Genomic DNA, 21,830 nt, shown 5'->3' with positions numbered 1-21,830 from the left:
TTTCTCCCACATTTTTGGTAAGTTTCTTGAGGATTTTAATGCTATAATCAAGTCGTCTGTGAGTGGTGCCATTTTATTTCTTCCTTTATGAATGGTAGTTCTCTGTATAGCTTTTCCTTGCCTAGTTGCATGGGCTAGGGCCCACATAAGGTTGAGTAGAAGTTGAGAGAGCACTCTTCCTTGCCTATTCCTAATTTTGTTTTGTTTTGTTTTGTTTTTGAGACAGAGTTTCACTGTGTTGTGTAGCCCTGGCTGTCCTGGAACTCACTCTCTAGACCAGGCTATCCTCCAACTCACAGAGATCTGCCTCCCCCTGCCTCCCCAGTGCTAAGATTAAGACATGCGCCACCACTGCCCAGCTGCCTATTCCTAATTTTAAAAAAGAACGTTCAGTCTTTTAGCATTAAGTGTTAGCTGTGAGGTTTTAAATATGTATTTATTTACTTATTTATTTGGGGGCATGTGCCATGGTGCCAGTGTGGGGCTCAGAGAACAACTTGCAGGAGATGGTCCTCTCCTTTCTCCACATGGGTTGAGTGTCTAACTGAGGTCATGAGGTTGGCCATGGTAAGTGCCTTTACCCCCTGAACCGTCTCATTGGCCTGGCTGTGAGTTTCATAGACCTCCTTTATTGGTTTAAGATTTTCTAAGGCTGGAAAGATGGCGAAGGGTAAAGACACTTGCCACCAAGCCTGACAAACCTGAGCTCAGGACACACATGGTAGAAGGAAAAAACCAAGTCTAGCAATCTATCCTATGACTTCCACACATGTGCTGTGGGGTGCACAGACCCACAACACACACACACACACACACACACACACACACACACACACACACACACACACAAAATAAATAAATAGATAGATAAATAATGAATGAATGAATGAATAAATAAATAAATAAATAAATAAATAAATAAATAAATAAATAAATAAATAAATAAATGTGATTTTATTTTATGTGTATGATATTTTACTTGAATATACACCTTTGTACCTCATCCATGTCTGGTACCCAGAGGGGCCAGTGAGAGGATGTTGGATCCCCAGGAACTGGAGTTACAGATGGTGGTGAGTTGCCATGAAGGTGCTGAGATTGAACTCAGGAACTCTGGAAGGGCAGGCAGTGCTGAGATTGCAGAGCCATCTCTCCAGGTCCTAAATATAATTTCTTAAAAGCAGTTTTTTCTAAGTTTTTTGTTTAAAATCATAAATGGATATTGTTTCTCAACTGTCTTTTCTACCAAGAAAATCACCATTTTAACTCTATCTCGTGAATTCAAATATTTGTTCTTATTTTCATTTTTCTGTCCTGAAATAAAAGGGTCATTAGTAGTAATAGTATTTGAGACAGGTTTCTCTGTGTAATCCTGGCTGTCCTGGAACTCGCTCTATAGAGCAGGCTGGCCTTGAACTCACAGAGATCCGCCTGCCTCTGCCCCCCCCCCCGGTGGTGGGATATTACTATTGTATTGTATTGGGTTACACAAGGTCATTTTCATGCAAGTGTGTGAGTGTGGTCTGAGTACATCCCCCATATTCCACTACCCTCCCTTCCCCAATCCTTCTTTCCATTTAATTCTATATTTTTTCAGAACAATATTTCCTCTTCTTCCTTGTGAATTCCTTTTTGAGCCATTTAGAGGTGTTGCTTGAATTCCAAATACCTGCAAATTTCCCAGATACTTTTCTGGTGTTAATTTCCAGTTTATTTCTGTGCTGATTGAGAAGAGATTTTTTTTATGACCTAAAAATTTTAAGTTTATTAAGGATATCTTTAGACACAGAAAATATGAGCTATGTATTTGAGAAGAAAGCTTATGTTTTGTCTGAGGGTAAAATATTCTATGACGTCTTTTAGGCCATGTTAATTGATACTGTCATTCAGGCCTTCTGTACCCTCACGGTCTTCTGCCTCAGTCAGCTAATGAGAGAGGGATACATTTATGCTTTCTGCTCCATCCCTATTTCCTCATGTATATGGACATACAATGATCAGGTGCATCGTGCACTTAGGGTTACCATGTCTTGATAAGTTGACACTTTTCATTAGTACATATATCCTTCTCCAACCCTGTTAACATTCCTTGTTCTGAAATCTACTTTATCAGTTACTAATATTGCCATTAACTATACTTTTTTATTGTTTGCATGGTATACTTTTCCCAACCTTTGAAGGGCTATTTTGTTTTGAAGCCAGGGCCTTAGGCAGCCCAGGTAGACCTAGACCACACTGTGTAGCTGAAGTTTGCCATCTGTTACCTCCTGACAGCTAGAATTATAGGTGTGAACCAATAAACCTGGCCACTATCCTTTAAAACTTAACATCTCAAGTAGGTGGTGGCTCACACCTTTAACCCAGAAGGCAGAGGTAGGTGGATCTCTCTGAGTCTGAGGTCAGCCTGGTCTACAAAGTGAGTCCCAGGACAGCCAGAGCTACATAATGAGACCCTGTTTTGGAAAAAAAAAATAACTAAAAGAAAATAAACTTTAGCATACCTCTTATCTTTATACTTAAAGCAGGTTTCTTACAGATGGAATTTGGTGAGATGATGAGGCTGGTCTGGCAGTCTCTGCCTTTAAGTTGTTGTATTTAGTACATTTCCATTTATTATAGTTACTGACATGATTAGTTTCAGGTCTACTACTTTTATTTTTCTATTTTTGCCATATGTTTATCCCTTTTTTGTAGTTGCTTCAAATTTCTTGCCTTCTTTTGGAATATCTGAATTAATTTTTAATATGCTCTTCTTTCTACTTTCATTTTTAGATTTGGTTCTATTTTTAGCTCTTGCTTCAGGGATCACAATACACACGCCTTTTCCTGGCCTATTTAGGGTTATTATTTCGTCGTTTCAAGTATAATGTATATTTTACATTTATGTGTGTTCATGTACGTGTATGTGTGGGTATGCATGTACAACATACTTGTGGAGCTCACAGGACAACATGAAGGGGTGGATTCACTCCTTCCACCCTGTGGGTTCTGGGGGGTCAAACTCTGGTCACCATACTTGGCAGTAGGCACCTTTACCTGAGCCATCTCGACATACCATATCATGTAAGCCAATCTAAGAAATCCCCTTCATAACATATATACACCCTAAGGTTCTCATCCTGCACAGAATCCTGCCCGATTCACTTCTTGAATATGTTAATCTGTGCCTTTCATCAATTGAGGTGGGAGCAGTAGCCCCCATTGTTTCCTCAAATATTTTTTTTCTGCACCAATGTTTTCCTCCTCTGGTCTGAGGATCAAATGACATGAATACTCGATGATCATGTCCCACGTGCTGTCACACACACAGGACTCTATTAGCTCTAAAAGAAATTTATCCCCCCTTTCTTTCGGATAGAATAATTCTATCATCTATCTTCAAGTTTGGTGAATTTTTTCTGTTACCTCCCTTATGTGAACCTGGCCAGGGAGTATTTTATTTCAGTTATTTTTTTTTAATTCAAAAATATCCGTTTTGCTATTTTTCCTATAGTTTCTGAAACTCTGCTTTGAACAACTGTCTTTCTAGCCGTTTAAATTATAACTGCCACCTCCGATAATAATCTTAGCATGGAAGTCTTCCTAGAGCTGGCACCTTTTGTAACTTTTATCTTAAGTACTGGTCACAGGGATGTGTGTGGGTGTGGGTGTGTGTGTAGTGTAGTGTAGTGTAACCTGTTCAGTAATCTTAGATTATGTCCTGGAGACTGTGAACGTTACACTGTATAGACTATGGGTCCTGTTGTCTATGGAATGTTGATGTTGCCAAGGCTGTCTCAAGGAACAACCAACAGCTGGTGAGATGGCTCAGTGTGGAAATGCACTTGCTGCTCAAGCCGGTGGCCTGAGTTCGAGCCTCATGCTCACATAAAAGTAGATGGCGAGAACCAACTCCACAAGGTTGTCTTCCGACCTCCACATGTGTGCACACATGATCCACCTCTCTCTCTCTCTCTCTCTCTCTCTCTCTCTCTCTCTCTCTCTCTCTCTCTCTCTCTCTCTCTCTCTCGGGTTGTTTTGTTGCTTTCTTGTTTGTTTATTGAGACAAAGCCTCCCCACTTAACCCAGGCTGGCCTCAAATTTGTGGCAAGCCCCCAGCCTCTGCACTGTTCATGCTGGGATTACAGGTGTGCTGAGATACTTATTTGTGTTCTGGGAGGTGACAAACAGATCTGGTCTCAGCTCTAATCTTCCCTTTCTCCTTCTGCATTTCCAGGCACCAGCAGCAGCAAACTACATTTGCCAGGATGCCTTGAAAGTCAGCTGGGAACTGGGTTTAGCAATAGCAGGTACTGGAATGAAGCTGGCAGAAGGCAGGAGGAAGGCAGAGGCCAGAGTGCTTCTTCTCCCACTCTCTCTGGTTTGGGCAGCATCCCCAGCAACGGCTGTGTGGGAGCCCGTTTTCACTGCTGTTACAAAATGCTTCACATAAACAACCTGAAGGATGTATTGGCTCACAGCTTCAGATGTCATGGCAGGAGACTGTAGCAGAGCAAGTGTGGCAGTCAGAAAACAGGGAGAGAGACAGCCTACACTGGCAGACTTCTTTCATTCCCTCTAAACCCCTAGCCTGTGGAATGCTGTCACCCCCTCTGGGGCAGATCTCTGCTTTGTTAACCCTCTCCAGAAGGGACTCTCTGATGCACCCAGAGATGTACTTTATTAATCCCGTGGGCACTTCTCAGCCCAATCAAGTTAACAAGCAAGACTAACCATCTGGGCTGGGGCAGAACATGCCCACCATAAGCACGAAAACCAGGGTTCAGATCCTTCACCACCCCCATACATGTATATATACATACATACATACATACATACATACATACATACATACATGGTCATAGTGGTATGCCTATGATCCTGAAACAGGAGGACTCTTGGGCTTTGCTGGCCAGTCAGTCTAGCCAAATCAGTGAGCTGCAGATTCAGGGAGAGACCCTGTCTCAAAAAAATAAGGTGGAGGACTGAAGGAAACCTGAGACATGTACCTGTGACTTCCATGTGTGTACATGCGAATGTGTGCACACAGATGCTCCTCCCCCGAAACAAGCAAACAAAAAACAATACAGCTCAGAACACTGACCATCACATCTGTGTCTCCTTCCTTTTTCCTTCTTGAGACACTTGTCTGTCCAAGTCCCTGCTTGGTTGCCCGGGTTCCTGGGCTGGCGGAGTACTACCGCCTCCCCTCCCAGGCCCTCCACCCCAGGACAGGCCACGCCTCCTCCTATCAGACCCCAGGGTCTTCTCACACACCGTTTACCTTTCATCTCCGACCTAGAAACATCACATTTCCTGGGGCTGGAGGTGACTCCAAGGTTAAAGTGTGTGTTGCTCTTTCAGAGGACCAGGTTCAGATCCCAGCACCCATACGGTGGCTCACAACCATCCCTAACTCCAGTTCCAGGGCATCTGTGACCCTCTTCTGACTTTCTTGGGCACTAGGTATGCACATGGTACATACACACATGTAGGCAAAGCACTCAACATCAACAAAACAGATGAAATGCCCATATAATTCCTCCTGTCCTGCTTTGTCTGTAAGAAAACGGCAGAAGGAAGGACCCACATATAGCTACCCGGGAGGGCAAGGATTTGACCTAAGTTGACACAATTTTTATGAGAATATAAAAAAATAAGTTTTCATCACATAATCAATTTTTTAAATTATCATATTCATGGGTCTCTTTTTTCTTTCTTTCTCTCTCTCTCTCTCTTTTTTTTTTTTTTTTTTTTTTTTGAGACAGGATCTCACTCTGTAGCTAAGTAGACTCAGAACTTGCCCTGTAGTCCAGGTTGGCCTAAAATTGAGAGATCTGCCTGCCTCTGTCTCCCAAGAGCTTGGGCTAAGGGTGTGCGCCACCTTGTCCGGCCTGCCCTCTCTTTAACTGAAAACAAGACGGTCTATTAGAACGCTGGCTGGTGCTATCCATCTGGACCCTCCTCTTCCCCTGTGTCCCATTAGCCCGGAGCAGGTAAAGCTTGGGGAACTGAAGTGACCTCCAAGAGACCCGGCATGGCAGGCTAGGGAAAGCAAGCAGAGCCAGAAGCGGGACTGGGCTAGGACTCGAGCTGAGGGGACAGTAACCGGTGGGAGATAGGGGCTTCAACTCAGGAGCAAACCAGGGCGCATGGAACCCAGCCAGTTCTGAGAGAGACCAAAGGCTTGGCAGCTTCCCCCACAAAGGCCCCTGAGCCTAGACACTAGGGAAACAGGGGCAGGGAACTCCCTCGGGAACATTCGGGAGGGCACAGATGAGGCACAAAACCAGAGCAGTCCAGGACGGGAGGGCACTTCTCGGTTCCTGTCCTGTGGGCGCTTGTGAGACAAGAAATAAAAGCACAGCCAATGTCCTCTATCGCAAAAGGCCTTTAATAGCCTCTTGTTCAAGGTTCTTTTGCTCATTTGTCCTGTTGGAGTTGAATAAACTATAATGACTTCATAGAACAAGGGCAGCCACAGGTACGACAGGTTGTCCTGGATGTGCTCCAGGAATGAATGTGCCACAAATCATCACTTCACAGAGGGTCACAGGCCTGAGGCTGCCCCAGCCACCCCTCCCCACCACACCCAGGACACATATCAGCTCCCATCCCTCGGAAGAGGCAGCCACGCAGCAGCTGTGACTGGACCTAACACTGAGTGGAGATGCCCAGGGAAGACAAAATAGCCTGTGTATTCATTCTGTTGTGGGCTCGGTAGGTTGGCAACTCAGGCAAGACGTTATTCCCTCACGTAGGCTGCCACCTCATATGACCTCTCTTCCTACCCACGTATATCCCCTCCAGTAGTCCCTGTGAGGTGGGCAGAGCCTGGTACTAGCCCTTTACACATGGGGAACCTGAGGTCAGTGGGGGTCTCCTAAGTCACACTTGGACTGAACATACACATCAGTTGGCATTCTTTCTCCCATGCCATGTGGTTAGCAGTGCCCCGAGCTTCAAATCCTAACCCAGAATGCCAGGAGGTCCAGGCAGGACTGTGCCAAAGGCTAGCCCAAGTCTCACCAACAAGCTGTCCTGCAAATAAAGTCCCAGGAGGGTGCAGACCAAGGTGGAGGGAAGCTGGTGGACTGTAGGAGGGGAACCAACCTCCGGGACAAAAGCCTCCTGCTGTGTGCATGGACATCCACAGGTGTGGAAGTGGAATCCTAGGAGATTTTCTCAAGGAAGACGTGCTTAAGATGTCTCTGGAGAATCCAGCCTCATAAATGTCCTCCCTGTGGTACCTCTTCCGTGAACCTGGATTCCCACTCCTTGGCGGTGCATAAAGAAGCCAACCCTAGTTTCTCCACCCATTGCCCTGATCTTGCTGTCGAGCCGTGGGCCTTGCCTGAGAATGAGTGTCCTGAGTGGAGACGGGGCCTGGCTCCTCACTCCATGGTCCCATGCAGCCCATGCCAAGCCCTGCCTTCACTGAGCAGCATCAGGCCCGGCCCACATCAGACTCGTTCCCACGCTTCCGGGTAGGTCAACTAGAAAACAAGCGTATGCGTGTTCAAATGCTTGGGCCTGGGGACCTGAGTTCCGGCACGGAGTGTCTTCGTGTTGGGGTGCGGGAGTCACCCCAACCCACGAAAGCAAGAGGAGAGTCTGTGCTTGCTGGTCTAGGATCAAACCTCAGAAGGGTGGTTTCAAGATTTTTCTTCAAAAGCAGAGTTTAAAAGTGAAACCTCCAAAGACAAGAGAGCTAAAAGCAGAGTTATTCTGGAGGAAGCGGAAATGAGGGGAAGGCCGGAAACTCGGCCGGTTCCCCCTTCCCCAACTTCCCCGGCAGCAACCCCGGCGAGGCTGTGTGGAACACCGAGAGGTCCACAGTACCTGGGGCAGAGAGTGGGTCCCAGGGACCTGTGCTTTGACTGTGACTTCCCTTTTGGGGGTGACGGAGTTGGTAATGTGGAGGGAGGGGGTGCTTCCCCGTCCACAGGCCTCCCTGTGAAGCCAGTGTGCATGGGGGTGGCAGAGGCGTGGATCTGCCCCCACCAGGAGGCTGCCTCAGGCCAGGAAGGAGGGCAGCAGAAGTTACAGGGGCTGCCTGGACCTGGCCCAAGACAGGCTGTGTGGATAAAAATCAGAGAAGTCTCATTTGGTCCTTAAGTTTAAAAAGAGTAAATGTCAGAGCAGGCCCCCGCCTGTGTCCTGGGGTTCAAGGTTGGAGCCTAGAGCCTCTCTGGTGGATGGGAGCCACACATACAGGCTTTAGCCACTGGTGGGAGAGAGCTGCCTGAGATGCAGAAGCTACCGTGAGTGGATCAGCCAGGCGCCCCCTCTCAGAGCAAGAGGACTGGACATTCCCAAAGGTCTCCAGGGAGCTGTGGTGGTTCTGTCGCTCCTGGACGGGACCTTCTATTGCCAAGAGACAACATCTATCTCCTCTCCCCCTGGATGTCTTGGGTGGTATGATGGTGGGTTCGGCTCCCCGGCCTGTGGTCGGAGGCCAGGTTTCTTGACTTCTGTGAGCTCTAGGCGGTAAGAGAGTCCAGGCCCAGGAGAGTCTAAGATGTTCCTCCCTGTCCCCCAATCACTGACAACATCCATGTCCTCCATGTCCTGGTCCTGGGACCCATCCTTGGACAATAGCACCTACACGTCTCCCCCAGTGCCGTCACCAAGGCCACAACGGCCGATTGTCACCGTGGCTGATATCTAACCGGGGAAATCAGGACAAAAGACTGGCAAACAGGAGGGTCATTCCACAGCAAGCTTCCTGCGTGACCTCGGGCCTCATCCCTGCGGTGACAAGGCCACCTCTGTGCAGCAGGCAGCAGCCCACAGAGTACTGGCTCCCGGCTCTCCTCTCAGCCTCATAGCGATCCCACAAATCAAGCAAACAAAGGCTATTGTTCCAGTGAGCAGGGACTGAGAGGTGACCTTGGGGACTTTCAGGACATGGTCCTTTTCAATGCACCAGGTGGGAATCAGGTTGTCAGCCACCCTCCAGCGGGAGCCATCTGGGCTTTAAAGCCGAAATGGCCATGGGGTCCAGCCAAGCAACTCAGTCCTTATCTCTCTGGGAACTGAATTCTTCTCTTGGCTGGGGTACTGGGCAAGTCCAGTTGCCCTCTATTGATGAGCTTTTACCAAAGCATGCTCTTCCTGCCCAGATTGGCATCAACATGTGCCCCTTGGTCTACTGGAAAGTCCCAGTGTGGGCTGTTTGGTGGCACAAATCCCAGTCCCTCAGCACAGGAAAAGTCAATACCACCTGATAGTGCCTGGAACCTCAGGAGGCTCCTTTGCCTCCAGGTTCATGCCAAGTACTTCCTGGCCAGGAATACTCCAGGACAGAGAAGGGCCCTACAGAGAAACATAGGGTCATGTCATGAGATGGGGGTTGGGCATGGTGTCTGGAGCAGACCAGAGGTCTAGACAAAGGATCTAAGGCCCCTACTGAAGAAGAGGCCAAAGAAACAAGTTGGCCTGTGCATCTCACCCAGAATGGCAGCACACTCTTGTAGAGCAGACAACTGACACCCAATCCTAGCCTCACAGAGTGTAATTTCCAGGGTGGGTTTGAATCCACCTGGAAGGGGCACTATGTCCAAACTCTCACATCAAGGCACTATGTGGACTAGCTGTAGCCAGAGCTGTCAGTGCTTTCTCTAACTTTCCCCTGACCAGGAGTTTTCCATAGACAGGGATCCAGGGAGAGATCCACCTCAGTGTCTATAGTACCCAGCATTAAAGAACAAAGCTGTCAGCAAAGGATGCTTTGGCTGGAATCCAACTTGACCATTGCCCTTAGGCAGGCCCGGCTCAAAACACAGAAAACTCTGATCTTCCCTGCAGCTGGAGAAATTTCGGCTGATCTGTGGGATAAACCCAGAGGATGAGTGGGGATGCCCAGGTGCAGGAAGTTCAAGAAACCAGCCTGAGAGACTTTGCTTGTCCAAGTTAAGGATAGTAGGGAGGTTTGCCAGGGAGGGGTTAGCCCAAAAGCTAAAGGGCCTTGTATCAGCTCCAAAGGTTTTAGTGGAAGCCAGTGGAGGGTGCATGCTTGCCTTACACTGTTCAAGATTTTCATCAATTCTGTAGGTGCAAAAGTGCCCAGGTAGCTCTGGCAGGGGAAGGGTACCAGGGGAGCCGGCAGTTACAATCCCGGGGCTATCCAGGGCATATGACTGCCCCAAACTGGCTGTTCCAATCTGGAAAGAGGTGCCTTAGGTTGACTGCTTATGAGATTCAGAAGGTGCAGGGCCAGTGGGCCTGGACCATTTCACCATGAGAAATTATTGCAATCACTGGGCACGATGAACTAAAAATGGTTGGGGTCCGACCTGTAAAATAAAGTATGAAGCCAGTAGTAGTGGGACATGCCTGTAATCCTTGCATCTGAGACAAGAGGATCAAGAATTCAAGGTCATTCTCAGTTACAGAGTGGGTTCATGGCTAGCCTGGGCTACATAAGATTCTGTCTCACAAACAAACCAAAGATGTGGTCTCCCTTCTCAGGCAAGTATGGAACTGGGAAAAAGAGAACAGAAGTGGAGATGAGATCCTCTTGCCCTGATAATCAATATATTTGATAAACCCAAGGTTGTTCACACACTTCTCATGCAAGCCTCAGCAAACACGAGCTCTGGGACAGAGAAATTCACAAAGGCTGTGACCACAACTTGACACCAGACAAGCCAGCTAGGGTCCAAGGGCAGGCCTTCCCACGCAGGAAGCTGCATTCGGTGCTCCCCCCAGCCCTGAGTCCTCAGGTCCCATGAATCTCCTCTGGAGGGGGCAGCTGACAGCCTCAGCTCCACCTGGTACACCAGAACTCAGAGAGCCATGTATTTAGAGAAACAAGAACTAGAAACTCTTGGGGTCATCTGGTCTACCTTCTGGCTTTCCAACAAGAAACTGAGGCCTGAAGAGGGGGAGGAACTGGCCCAAGGTCACACAACAAGTTAGCATCAAAGACCAAACAAGGCTCTCTCTGAGCACTGTTTGCCACCTGTCTGCCCTGTTACCCTGGGAGACACCCCAGTCAAGTCACAACAACACCAGCTGATAGATACTGGGTACCCATGACCCTGATACTAATGGGATCAACTCCTCCAAGAGAGGAGGCACTTTCCTACAGGTGAGTGCATCTCTATGGGTGCCACCTTCTGGGATGGGCTCCCTTAACAGTGGAAATGGTTGCCTCAGGAACCTCTCTCTCTCCCTCCTCTTCCCCCTCCCCCACTCCTAGCTTATGGGGCCAACTCACTGGAAAACTACTAGAGGAAGCTGGAAGATGCTAACGGCTTCAGCTGCCCTCGGCCCTCCATCCTTGCTTCCTGAAGGACCAACCACAAAGGGAAAGGAGGATGGATGCTCATCCCCTACCCTGCCCTGTCTCTTTTCTGCCCCTCAGAAAACCTTCTCAGTAGCTTTGGCTCCATGCTAGGGGCTGGCATTTGTTAAAGACCTGCTTCCTCTCTCTGTGCCCCCATTACAAAATGCAGCAAAGCTAAGGTGACTCATCCTATTAACACTGACAGATGTGTGGGTGGATCTGCAGCCTGCCTCGATCCAGGTGTCTGCTGGTTAGAAAGTCCGTCCATTGCTCTTCACTCCTGGGGTCTGTGTGCCTCCCCCATGAAACACAGGGACATGGACCAAGGATGAGGGTGCAGGGGAGGAGTCTCTGGTGGGCCTAGACCACAAGAAACGCATCGAGAATCTATTCACAGTCTTGCCCTCTCCAACCTTCAATACAGTCATCTGTGTCACCTCCTGGGACGGCAGACATCTTCTTGTGTGTCTTGAACCACCTTGCCCAGCCTCTCCACATCTTCATACCCACCATCACTTTGGCCTTCTGGCCCCACCCTCCCCTTTCTGCTCCCCAACTCAAGCCAAATCCCAAGGCCAGGTAGGGTGGCCTTCCTGGGAATGAGCGTGAAAAGGGGGTGGGCAGGTGATTGCAGAGAGACGGCTGAGGAGGATGTGTGCTGTGGTCCTGCTGGCATGGTGATGTGAGGCCAGTTCTGAGGCTCATCACCGAGACTTGGAAGACCACTGGGGCCCCTTGGTAGAAACTGGAAGAACAAAAGGGAGGGGGAACCGGAATGGGAAGGAGACGAGAAAGCATCCGAGTGCAGACGTGAACCTGGAGCTGCCAGGGCGAGCGCCGGCCCCAGTCTATCTGTTGTTGAGGTGTGGAGAGCCGGTGCCATCCTCCTCTTCGTCCTTGTCGTCCTTCATGCCTTTCAGCCTCTGGCGGGCAAAGTCCTCAAAGACAATGTCGTCATCACTAGTGGAAGAGACAAGGAAAACGCCGTGTGTTCGCAGGGGCAGACAACAGGCAGATCCAGAGGCCTGGTCAGATGTGGGAAGAGGGCCTCAAGAGAGACCCACACTCGCCAGGGGCTCTGGGATGACCTCAGGTGGAAAGGCATGCCAGGCTGACCTGTTTACAAGCCCACTGGTGGCTGTGGGAGTTGCCACATATAAATTCCAAGAGCCTTGCCTCTCAGTGTATAGGGGTTAGGAAAGTGGCCCACTTCCTGGGGGGATGGAGAAGGTAAGGAGGGGTAGCAATGTGCCTCTGCATTGGATCCCCAAAGAACAGGCCCAAGAAACCCCACTTTACCCCTCATAATCAAACCTAGACTGCTTAAGGGAGCATGCCTGTTTCAAGCAGGAAGTTGATTCTGGGCTCTGTGGAAGAGAAAGCCTATACAGGCCCATTCTACTAGAAGTACTAGTTCATATGCCACCCCCAAGGACCGGAAGCAGGGTAGGGACTTTTGAGCAGGGCACAGAGGAAGGGGGAAGCCTCGTGAGGGTTGCAGGACTAAGGACTGTTTCTTTCCATCAGTCACATAGGCTCAGACAGAGACACATGAAGGCCCTTGCCCTATGGAGTTCAGCCAGCTAAATGGGCTTCCTCATAGGGCAACTTGAAACCCCCGTTTCCCAGATCTCTCCAAAAAGTCAAGGAAAGGAGGTTTAGGGAGCTGGAGGGGAAAAAGCAAGCCTGGCCCCAGAGGTGATTCAAGCCATTGAACCAGGTCCTCTTCCTCTGGCCATTGTCTGGTGCCCCAGGGCCTTCCACCGCAGGGGAATCCGAGTCAGTTGGTCCTCAGGCGGCAGAAGTGACCAGACACCTTCTCCACCCCACAGGCAGCCTCCAACTGGCATGGGTCAGGTGAGAGAGGGGAGCCCAGGGTCTGAACCAGCCCCGTGCCAGCCAGCCGAGTGGGCGCTGCGGATGGACGGACTGACTGACGAGGAGGAGCGTGCAAGGACGAGAGAGGAAGACAGACCCCACCAATGCGGGAGGAAGAGGAACAGGCACGAAGGGTCCTTCAAGTCACATGCAGGCAAGCAGGTTGCTGAAGAGGTGATCAGAGGTGGCTCTCAGCAGACAGGTTAGACCAGCTGCTCCTCAGAGGTTAATAAGCATTTATGCAAATGACCCCTCCACCTCTCCCATCCCACCTCCAGCCCCACCCACAGACATCACCGGCAGGGAGGTTCAGCTTACTTGGTGTCGAGCTCTATGAGATTGGTGTCTACTGGAGTCTCGCTCTCTGGAACTGAACATACACAAGGCGCGTGAGGCACCCAGGGGTTAGTGGGGGGACGGGATGAGAGGTGAGGAATGGGGCGAAGACTCATCCCCTCCCCCATTCCCCCCCCCCCCCCCCCCCCCCCGCCCATCCTGGGACTCCCTAGCTAAGATGGTCAAGTAAAGAAGGAAGGAGAGGGAAGCGTCCCAGGCCTCAGAGTGACCCGTGTCTTCTCAAAAGCAGCAGAGGTAGGGAGGGAGGCATCCGTGCCCACCAAAGACTCTGCAGGAGACAGGTCTCTGACATGAGACACATTCATTTCTTGCTTGCCTGAGTTCCATTTACTCTAAAAAGACCATTTTTGTAGCCCCGGTTGGCCTCAAACTTGTGATCCTCCTGCCTCACACACCTCTCTCTGCTCGAACTGTGATGGCATGTGCTGTCATGCCTGGCTATTTTTTCACATCATAATTCAGAGTGCCATCTGGGGCACTTCACAGTCTATTTGTAGACACCGACTTCGTTTACGTTATGGACTTTAACATGCCTTTCAATGTACTGTGGCCAACCTGTCACCAGTTTAAAAACCCAACCAATGTAGGGACTGAGAAACGGCTCAGCAGTTCAGAGCACTGGGTCATCTGGCTGCAGGTTCAATTCCCAACACCCACAGGGTGTCTGTCAACCATCTGTAACTCCAGTCTCAGGGACTCTGACACCCTCTTCTGGCTTCTGAGGGCACTGTGTACATGTAGTACACAGGCATCCATGCTGGCAAAATACCCATACACACAAAATAAAAGTATTTTAAATGAAAAAATAAAAATAAAAATCTGCCAGTATGGCCTGTCCTCCACTCCTAGCCCCCTCTCCAATGGAGAACAGGAGTCAGGGCTCTCAGTCTCCCGGCTAGGTCAAAATCAAATGTGCTGTGAGCCCTGCGAAAGACTGGGAGATGGGGAAAGGGTGACACCGGGCTGAAGGCTAACCCAGAAAGAAGTGGGGTGGTGGGATAATGAGGAAGCTGGTAAGCCCCACCCCAGTGACCCACGGGCCCCACTCACCTTCCCGATGTGGGGGCTCCTCTTTAGGCTTGGGGTGCATTAAGGTAAAAGGCAGCTCCACGGCCACGTCACTGAAACACATACCCAACTCGGTGAGCTCGGAGGGAGCCTCCGGCTTTGAGACCCACTGCCCTGTGAGTCCGAGGCCTGGGGAGGTTCTGGGAAAGCAACTATGATCCAGTTCTGCTACCCTGACCACCACCTTTTCTCCTATGTTCACGAAGAGCTAGAAACCCTACCACCACCAAAAAGAAAAAAGAAAAAAGAAACCGAAATTTCCCCTTGCTCCTAAGGATTGTCTGATTACCGTGGCTGGGAAGCACACCACTCACACCATGGTCAGTGGGTAACCAAAGCGGCCTGGGGTCCTGCCCACCTCAAGTCACCATGGCTTCCTGACATTACCCTTCTCAATTTTCTCCCTATCCTACCCACCCCACCTCCCAACACTCCCATAAAGGGGTTCAGGTGACCCCAGGACCCTGCCACCTACAAGCTTCAGGGACTGGGGCTCAGAGCTGCCTCACTGTGTGCAAGTTCTGACCCCTCATACATGTGCATGTGACAGGGAGAGCGGCCACCATTCATTGTTGGTGACCAGGCCTCCCCTGACCTGTCCCTGACAGACAGGTTGAGGACAAGAGCAGGCACTTGCATGGTACAAGCTGTACCTAGGACTGTTGCAAGACCCTCCTTAGAGTCCAACTCCTGTACCCCTCACAACGACCCTATTATTACCATGGCCTGGGCAAGGACCAGGAAGCTAAGGTACCTGTAGATTAAGTCTTGCCTCAGGCTGCACAGTGGTAAGTGAAAAAAGATTCTGGCTCCATCATAAACCCCCTTAACTACTGGATGATAAACAGAACTGGGAGACTGATTTTAAAAAAAAGCAGCCCCAGAGGCTCTTCTCTGCTAATGGTGGCATCGTCCCAGGAGAGCCTTAAACTGTGAAGGCCTCCAGAAGACACAATCACATCTTACTGATTGTGTTGCTCGGAGCTGGGAAGTGGGAAGGGACTGGGTATGGTGACGGGCGCTGGTAAAAGCCAGATTCCATCAGCCTTCAGTGAAGTCATCAGGTCAAGGCTGGAATGACCTGGGCACCGGCCTTGCCAGGCTGTGAGCAGTAAGGGCACCAATGGCTCCCTTCTGAGATCCCAGCACCCTGCAAAGGCCTGGCTACAAGTCTGGACTCCGAAACTCTTTGCTGGATGACACTGAACAAGATAGAATTATCTCTTGAATCACTCGGATTTCATAGGGTGAGTGACACCATCATCATGTGACAGAAGAAAGTCACACTATCGTGTCTGGGGCACACACACACACACACACACACACACACACACACACACACACACTCCTAAATTACTGTCTGGCTGCCGCAAGGGCAACTGACTACCGTGAGCCATGAATTCTCAATGGAGCAGAAGTCTGAAAGCCACTGAGACTGCCTATCTCTGAAGCATTCTGAATTCAGGTCAGGACTTCAGTTGGCCCTCCTAGGGGCCACTGCCTGGGCCACTGGTGTCTACAAAGGTCCTGCCACTTGAGCGGGAAGGAAAGCCAGCTGAGGTGTTCTGGTGAGAGCCAGCTCTCCCCACTGTTCCCAGTACAGCTCCAGTTGCCACACCTCCACAGAGCCTGCAGTCTGAGATAACCCCCAGATTCCTCCCTCCCAGCACCCTGTGGTTCTGATCAGCTGGGTCTGCGACCCTGGGACCTGCAGGAAGGCGGGCAAAGCAGGATGCGGGGGGACTTTACCTGGACGCAAGATCTCCCAACAGGCTGAGTGGGCCAGAGGAGGCAGAAGAAGCAGTCGGGACAGAGTGCAAAGGGGGAGAAAAGAAAAAGGACATTCGTTCACTCCTCTGCCACCCTGCCCCAGAAGACCCAAAGGACATGTTCCCCACCCCTGTGCAGCTAACAGGTCATAGAGGACACGGAGGGGTGGGCTGGCTTGCGGAGCCCCTGGACCCCAGAATATCTGTAAGAACTAATGCCCCACTTCCAGGCTACCTAATGGCAGAAGGAAGACTTTGGGGTCACTAGGATATGGGAAGACTGTGGGTCCTGCAAGGTCACAAAACACAGGACTGTCCACTGGGTTTAGAAATGGTCTGTAACATGCATTCAGTATTAACACTGCCAGCCACAGAGACGATATTCTTTATTCTATTGAAACAGGGTGTGTGTGATACAGTCCAGGCTGACCTCAAACTCGACATGCCACCAAGAACGGCCTCGAACTCCTGATCTCTTGCTTCTCCTTCCCAAGCGCTATGACAACATGAGTTGCATCATCCTTGGGTCAGAGGCAATACCCTAATAAGTGCTACTTAGTTCTTTGGGAGAACTATTTAGGCCTCATTTCCCCCATCTACAAAATGGGAAAGTGAGCCAGGTTAGCAAACCCCCAACCCAGCTCTGAGTTTCTCAGTCTCTGAGAGTGGTGTGTGGGCACTGTGCCCTGAGATGTGAGGAAGGGCATGGTAGCCCCTGAGAGTCACAGTACACAGTCTGAGGACACCCTGACTCACATAGGCTGTGTTCAGTCCTGAGAGCCAGACCCAGGCCTAGGCTGAAGAGGAGGAGAAAGGGAGAGGGATGGAGAGGAGGAGCCTCTGCCAGTGGAGAAGGAAGAGGAACCAGAGGGAGGAAGAGAAGTCCTCAAGTCTCGCCTCCTCCACAGGAAGATGCAGCTGAAAGGCCAGGCAAATGGGACGGGGCAGGGGTGCTGGGGTGCTGGGGCATCTGGACTCACCCGCCCCGAGACACCACCAGCTTCACTTTGACTTTGTAGGAGACGATGATCCCCAGGATCTCACGGTTGGCACCTTCCCTCAACCTGCAGGGAGACAGGGAAGCTGGTTCATGCCGCTCCTTGGCGGGTGGGATGTGGGAGGCAGTGGAGTGTGAAGGGAGGTACCACCATCCTTCCCTCTCCTAAGCCACTAGGTCCAACAGAGCTAGGAAAGTGAGCTGTGCCCAGTGGACTGGACCCGGTGGCCTTGGGTTCCATAAATGTCACTCTTTGTGACTCTTAGAGACCGAATTCGGAGCCTCCTATTTGATGGGCAAGTACTCTAACATTGAGCCACGGCCCTGGTCCCTTCTGTTCCATGTTTGCCTATGAAATGTCTTTGCTCTGCATCCTTAGTGGGCCCTCCTCCGTGCCTAGCCAGTGCCACACAGTGCAGTGAGAGCAGGCCCTAACCACTCTCCTACCATTCACTCGCTTCTCTCACAAGGTTTTGTGCTCAGTAAGCCGTAAGCAGAAAGGGCCACATTGAGAGCTGAGAAGCCATGGGCAGCTGGGAGTCATGGTAGCATGGGAAGGATGTCTTCAAGAGGTGACGCCTCACTGGGGGAGTGGAGGGCAGGTCGGGTGTGAGCCAGGGTAGAAAGGGGACAAACAGCTTGTTGGTAAATTGCTTATTGTCACTGTAAGGAGTGACAATAATGTGATGGTCTAGCCTGAGCCAAGAGTCTTTGAGCTGGGAATGGTGGTCTCAGTCACAACAGATAGAGACCAAATCCCTGAAGAGAGCCAGATTATCAACAGAGGTAATGAGTCCCACACTGTCTGGACTCCTCCAGAGTCGGGTAACCCTGGAGGCTGTGACACCCACAGAACAAAAGTGACCAGATGGCCTCATAGTACCTCAGGTGGAAGGGCCCCCAAATCTATCTACCCAGCTCACCATCTCTTCCCCAGCCTCTCCAAGCCCCCATGTATCTCCTTCCAGGACCCTTCTAGAAGCTGTTCTCTCCCCTCCAACCTCGACAGCATCAGGGACACTCCCAATCTATGTTAAGGACTCTAGGCTAAGGGCTGCCAATGCTTGCAGAAAGTTTTTCCATTTGTGCCCCCCAGAGCCAAATGATGGGGCTGAGTAGTCTTTGGGTGGGCAGGTGGGAGTAGGAAGACACCCTTCCTGGCTAGTCACACTCTGGGGACTGGCCCTAGTCGAGACTGGGAAAAGAGCCTAAACCTCGTCCTCATGGTGGTGGGCCGAGAGGGTGGGGCCCCATGCAGGGTGGGCATTAGGAGCATGGGACTTGGAGGGGGCGGTTCTCACAGAGTGCTGGAAGCCAGATTTGTGTCTTCGTGCTTGAGTTTCCCATCCAGGGCAAGACCCCGCTTCTCTCGGTTGTTGGCCAGGAAGGGAGTCAGTGTGTAGACCTTGCAGAACGTTGAGCTGGGTGCCACAGTGTCACTGGGAAGTAGAGAAGTGGCATGAAGGTGGCCCTTATCACAGCCGGCCCTAACCCGGTCAACATGTCTGGGCTGGCCCTATTCTAAAACTTCTTCTGTATCCCAGACGCAGGGGACACTTTGGCCAAGCCCAGCTCTGGAAGGAAGCTCACTGCCACCCAAAAGAGGCACAGGCACACCACACACAGGCAGGACGGCCCCTGGGCTAGGAATGCCCACGATGCACATTTAAACAGCACATTTACTTTCATCGTTTACTTAATGATTAAGTGTGTGTGTGTGTGTGTGTGTGTGTGTGTGTGTGTGCGCGCGCGCGTGCGCGTGCCTCCATGAGTGTATGTGCATCGACATTCATGCAAGTGCCCTCAGAGGCCAGAAGAGGGCATCATATCTCCTGGAACTGGAGAACAAGCAGTTGTGAGCTGCCGGCTGTGGATGGTGGAAAATGAACCCCAGGCCTTTGGAAGAGCAGCAAGTGCTCTTAGCTGCCGAGCCATCGCATTTCCTTTTAAAAGTATCACCGCATACAAACCACGAGTAAAGCTACTCAGTGTCTGCAAGTCCCCATCTGGATTCTACCACTACAGTCTTACTTGCTGTAAAGCATATCTATCAATCACATGCCTATCTATCAATCACATGCATATCTATCAATCACATGCCTATCTATCAATCACATGCATATCTATCAATCACATGCAGGGGCTTCGGCTGTTTATTTCTCCTGGTGTTGTTCTGTCTCCCCTCTCCCTTTTCATGACGATGCAGGTAAGGAAGCTGACACAGGGGCAGCCCTGGAGTAAGCCCCAGATTTGCCTCTTTGAGAAGAGTCAGCCACATCTCAACCCCAACACCAACCCCTACCCCCACCAGGAACATGCTCCCTTGGAAGCCCAGGCACCTCTCCTTCCTCCAGGCTGCAGATGCAAGTATGTCCCAGAATGTGACATTCCACTTGGGACTGAATGCTATTCTGGCTCTGGGTCATTTCACTGTACCCCTGACACTCACCAGAAATCTAAGCCTTGTGGCCTTGGGTTTTGTTTTTAATTGATAATGGATATAAGAATATCCAATAATGCATGAACATTTGGCCCAATAATAACATGTAGGATATAAAAAACTATGTCCAAGTGGCAGGTGTGGTTGCTCACACCTATAATGTCAGTACTTGGAGAGCTGAAGTAGGATTGCCATGAATTCCAAGCAAGCCTGAGCTACATGGTGAGTTTCAGGCTAGCCTGGTCTCATAGTGAGACCTGGACTCAAAAACGAAAACAGGGGCCAGTGAATTCACTCAGCATGTGAAGGCACATGTCACCTGAATTCTAACCTAGGACACACATAATAGGAGAGAACTGACTCCCAAAAGTTGTCTTCTGACCTTCCTATATGTGCCACAACAAAAAGTTAGATGTGGGGAAAAAATTTTTTTTAAAGAAGGCTCTTCCACACAGTCTACTATGAATGTCAAAGAAGGTGGAGACCCAGCCCTCCACAGTTGAGAAGAGATGCCTGGGCCTAGGCTTCCCATTCTCCTATCTAGTCCCACCCATCCAAAGTGGGCCTTAAAAACACACTTACTCGGCCTCCTCCATGGCCACTGGGCACTTGTACTGGGCTGTGTTGAAGAGACAGATGTCTGCATATTGGCGTACTGGAGAGAGAGAGGCAGGGGAGGCAGGCACATGAGTCAGGGGGCCGCTCCCAGGATGCACCTTAAGCTCCCTAGGCTAGGAGTGCTTAGATTGAGACAATGGTCAGGGTTTACCAGAGGCCATCACCCCAGCCAAAAAGAAGTCCCCACCAAAGCAAGCCCAGTCCCTTCCATGACCAAGTCTTTGCTCCCAGGACAGCTTGGTCAGGGCCCAGAAAGCCTTTGGAAAGAAGTAGCCAAAGCAAGAACCCCATTGCCTGGGACACCAGCTTCGAAGCCACCATTGCCTGAGAGCAGACCCATTTCTGAAGCTATTAATGGCGCTTCACAGATTTCAACAAAGGGCGTGCCTACAGCTATCCCAACCCTTGGGAGAATTTCCCAGCTACCCGAGATTTTGATCTTCTTCACAGTCTTGTTGGTGTTGTTGGTGACGTGGACATTGACGCTGATGGGTTCTCCATGGTAATAGATCTGTGAGGCAAAAGACAGGCGAGTGTGGGCAGAGAAAACACCTGGTTATTCTAACCTCTGCCCCCAACTCCATCAGCCACTTGCCACTGGAATAAAAGGGCCACCCAATACCAAGCATATTGACCTTCAGTACCATTGTGGGACCTTTCAATGATGTCTGTATAAGAAGATGACATTCCAGGACTGGGGGACGGCTTTGTCTGTAAAGTACTTGTATTGCAAACACAAGGACCTTTGTTCAGTCTCGAGACCCATGTAAAAATGCTGGGTGTGCTGGCCCTTGATTGTAACCCAGCACTAGGGAGGCAGAGACCAGAGGATCCCTGAGTCTCAGTGGCCAGCCAGTCCAGCCTAGTTGGTGAGCTCCAGGCCAATGGCAGACTCTGTCTCAAAAGGAAGTAGATTGTGTCCCTGAGAATGACACCCCCAAGGTCGTCATCCAGCTCCACACATGCGCATACACACACATACACCCACATATGCACCCATGCACACCCACACACATGCATACCAATAAGAAAAGGAAGCTGGCATTCCCGGCTTCAGTCCTGTTCTGACCACTAGCTAAGACAACAACAGTAACCATGGTGATGACCACTGCATGCCCTTAGACATGCTATGTAAGTCTCAGATTCTCCTTTAGTTGATGTGAGGGGTGGAATAGAGCAATGTCTCAAGTCCCTGCGGGCCCTGATGGTCTGGATTTGCAGACACAGAAATCTCTGGAAGATTCAGGGAAGGGAAGAAGGGATAACCACCTTGCTAAAGGATGCTCTGAATTCTCAGAGAAGGGCCTCCACCGTATCTTACCCAGGCGCTTGCCTTTAGCTTCCCCAAGAAGGTGAGTCACACCCACACCCCAGTCAGCTGCCTTAGAGTACCCTGACTTCTTAAGAGTTTGTTGCCTTCTAGCTCACGGA

At 50.3% G+C, this 21,830-nt stretch overlaps 1 protein-coding gene and 1 long non-coding RNA gene across 11 annotated transcripts in view; one reads left to right on the top strand and one right to left on the bottom strand.

Annotated features, from left to right (window-relative positions):
• Positions 1-3,776: 3,776 nt before the first annotated feature.
• Positions 3,777-4,447, top strand: LOC143267849 (uncharacterized). Its single transcript, XR_013043470.1, has 2 exons — positions 3,777-3,900; positions 4,217-4,447. It is a non-coding gene; the product is annotated as an uncharacterized LOC143267849 (long non-coding RNA).
• A 1,905-nt stretch (positions 4,448-6,352) lies between these two features.
• Arrb1 (arrestin beta 1) overlaps positions 6,353-21,830 on the bottom strand; it is a 71,689-nt gene continuing 56,211 nt past the window's right edge. For 5 of the 10 annotated variants that reach the window (XM_016000725.2, XM_016000728.3, XM_016000726.2 and 2 more), the window contains exons 9-16: positions 20,826-20,910; positions 20,364-20,436; positions 18,643-18,780; positions 17,325-17,408; positions 16,325-16,348; positions 14,558-14,628; positions 13,469-13,520; positions 6,353-12,232 (exon numbers count right to left, since the gene is read on the bottom strand). In XM_016000725.2, coding sequence (XP_015856211.1) covers positions 12,121-12,232; positions 13,469-13,520; positions 14,558-14,628; positions 16,325-16,348; positions 17,325-17,408; positions 18,643-18,780; positions 20,364-20,436; positions 20,826-20,910 — 639 coding nt within the window. In that variant the 3' untranslated portion in view covers positions 6,353-12,120. Of the gene's footprint in view, positions 12,233-12,769; positions 13,317-13,468; positions 13,521-14,557; positions 14,629-16,324; positions 16,349-17,324; positions 17,409-18,642; positions 18,781-20,363; positions 20,437-20,825; positions 20,911-21,830 lie in introns of those variants that run through there. The other 5 variants (XM_016000729.3, XM_016000727.3, XM_016000723.3 and 2 more) reach the window with 3 other exon arrangements.

Source organism: Peromyscus maniculatus, chromosome 1 (genome assembly GCF_049852395.1).
Source record: "Peromyscus maniculatus bairdii isolate BWxNUB_F1_BW_parent chromosome 1, HU_Pman_BW_mat_3.1, whole genome shotgun sequence".
Lineage (NCBI taxonomy): Eukaryota > Metazoa > Chordata > Mammalia > Rodentia > Cricetidae > Peromyscus > Peromyscus maniculatus.
The sequence above is the reverse complement of the archived record's forward strand: the minus strand, read 5'-3'. Positions and strand labels throughout refer to the sequence as shown.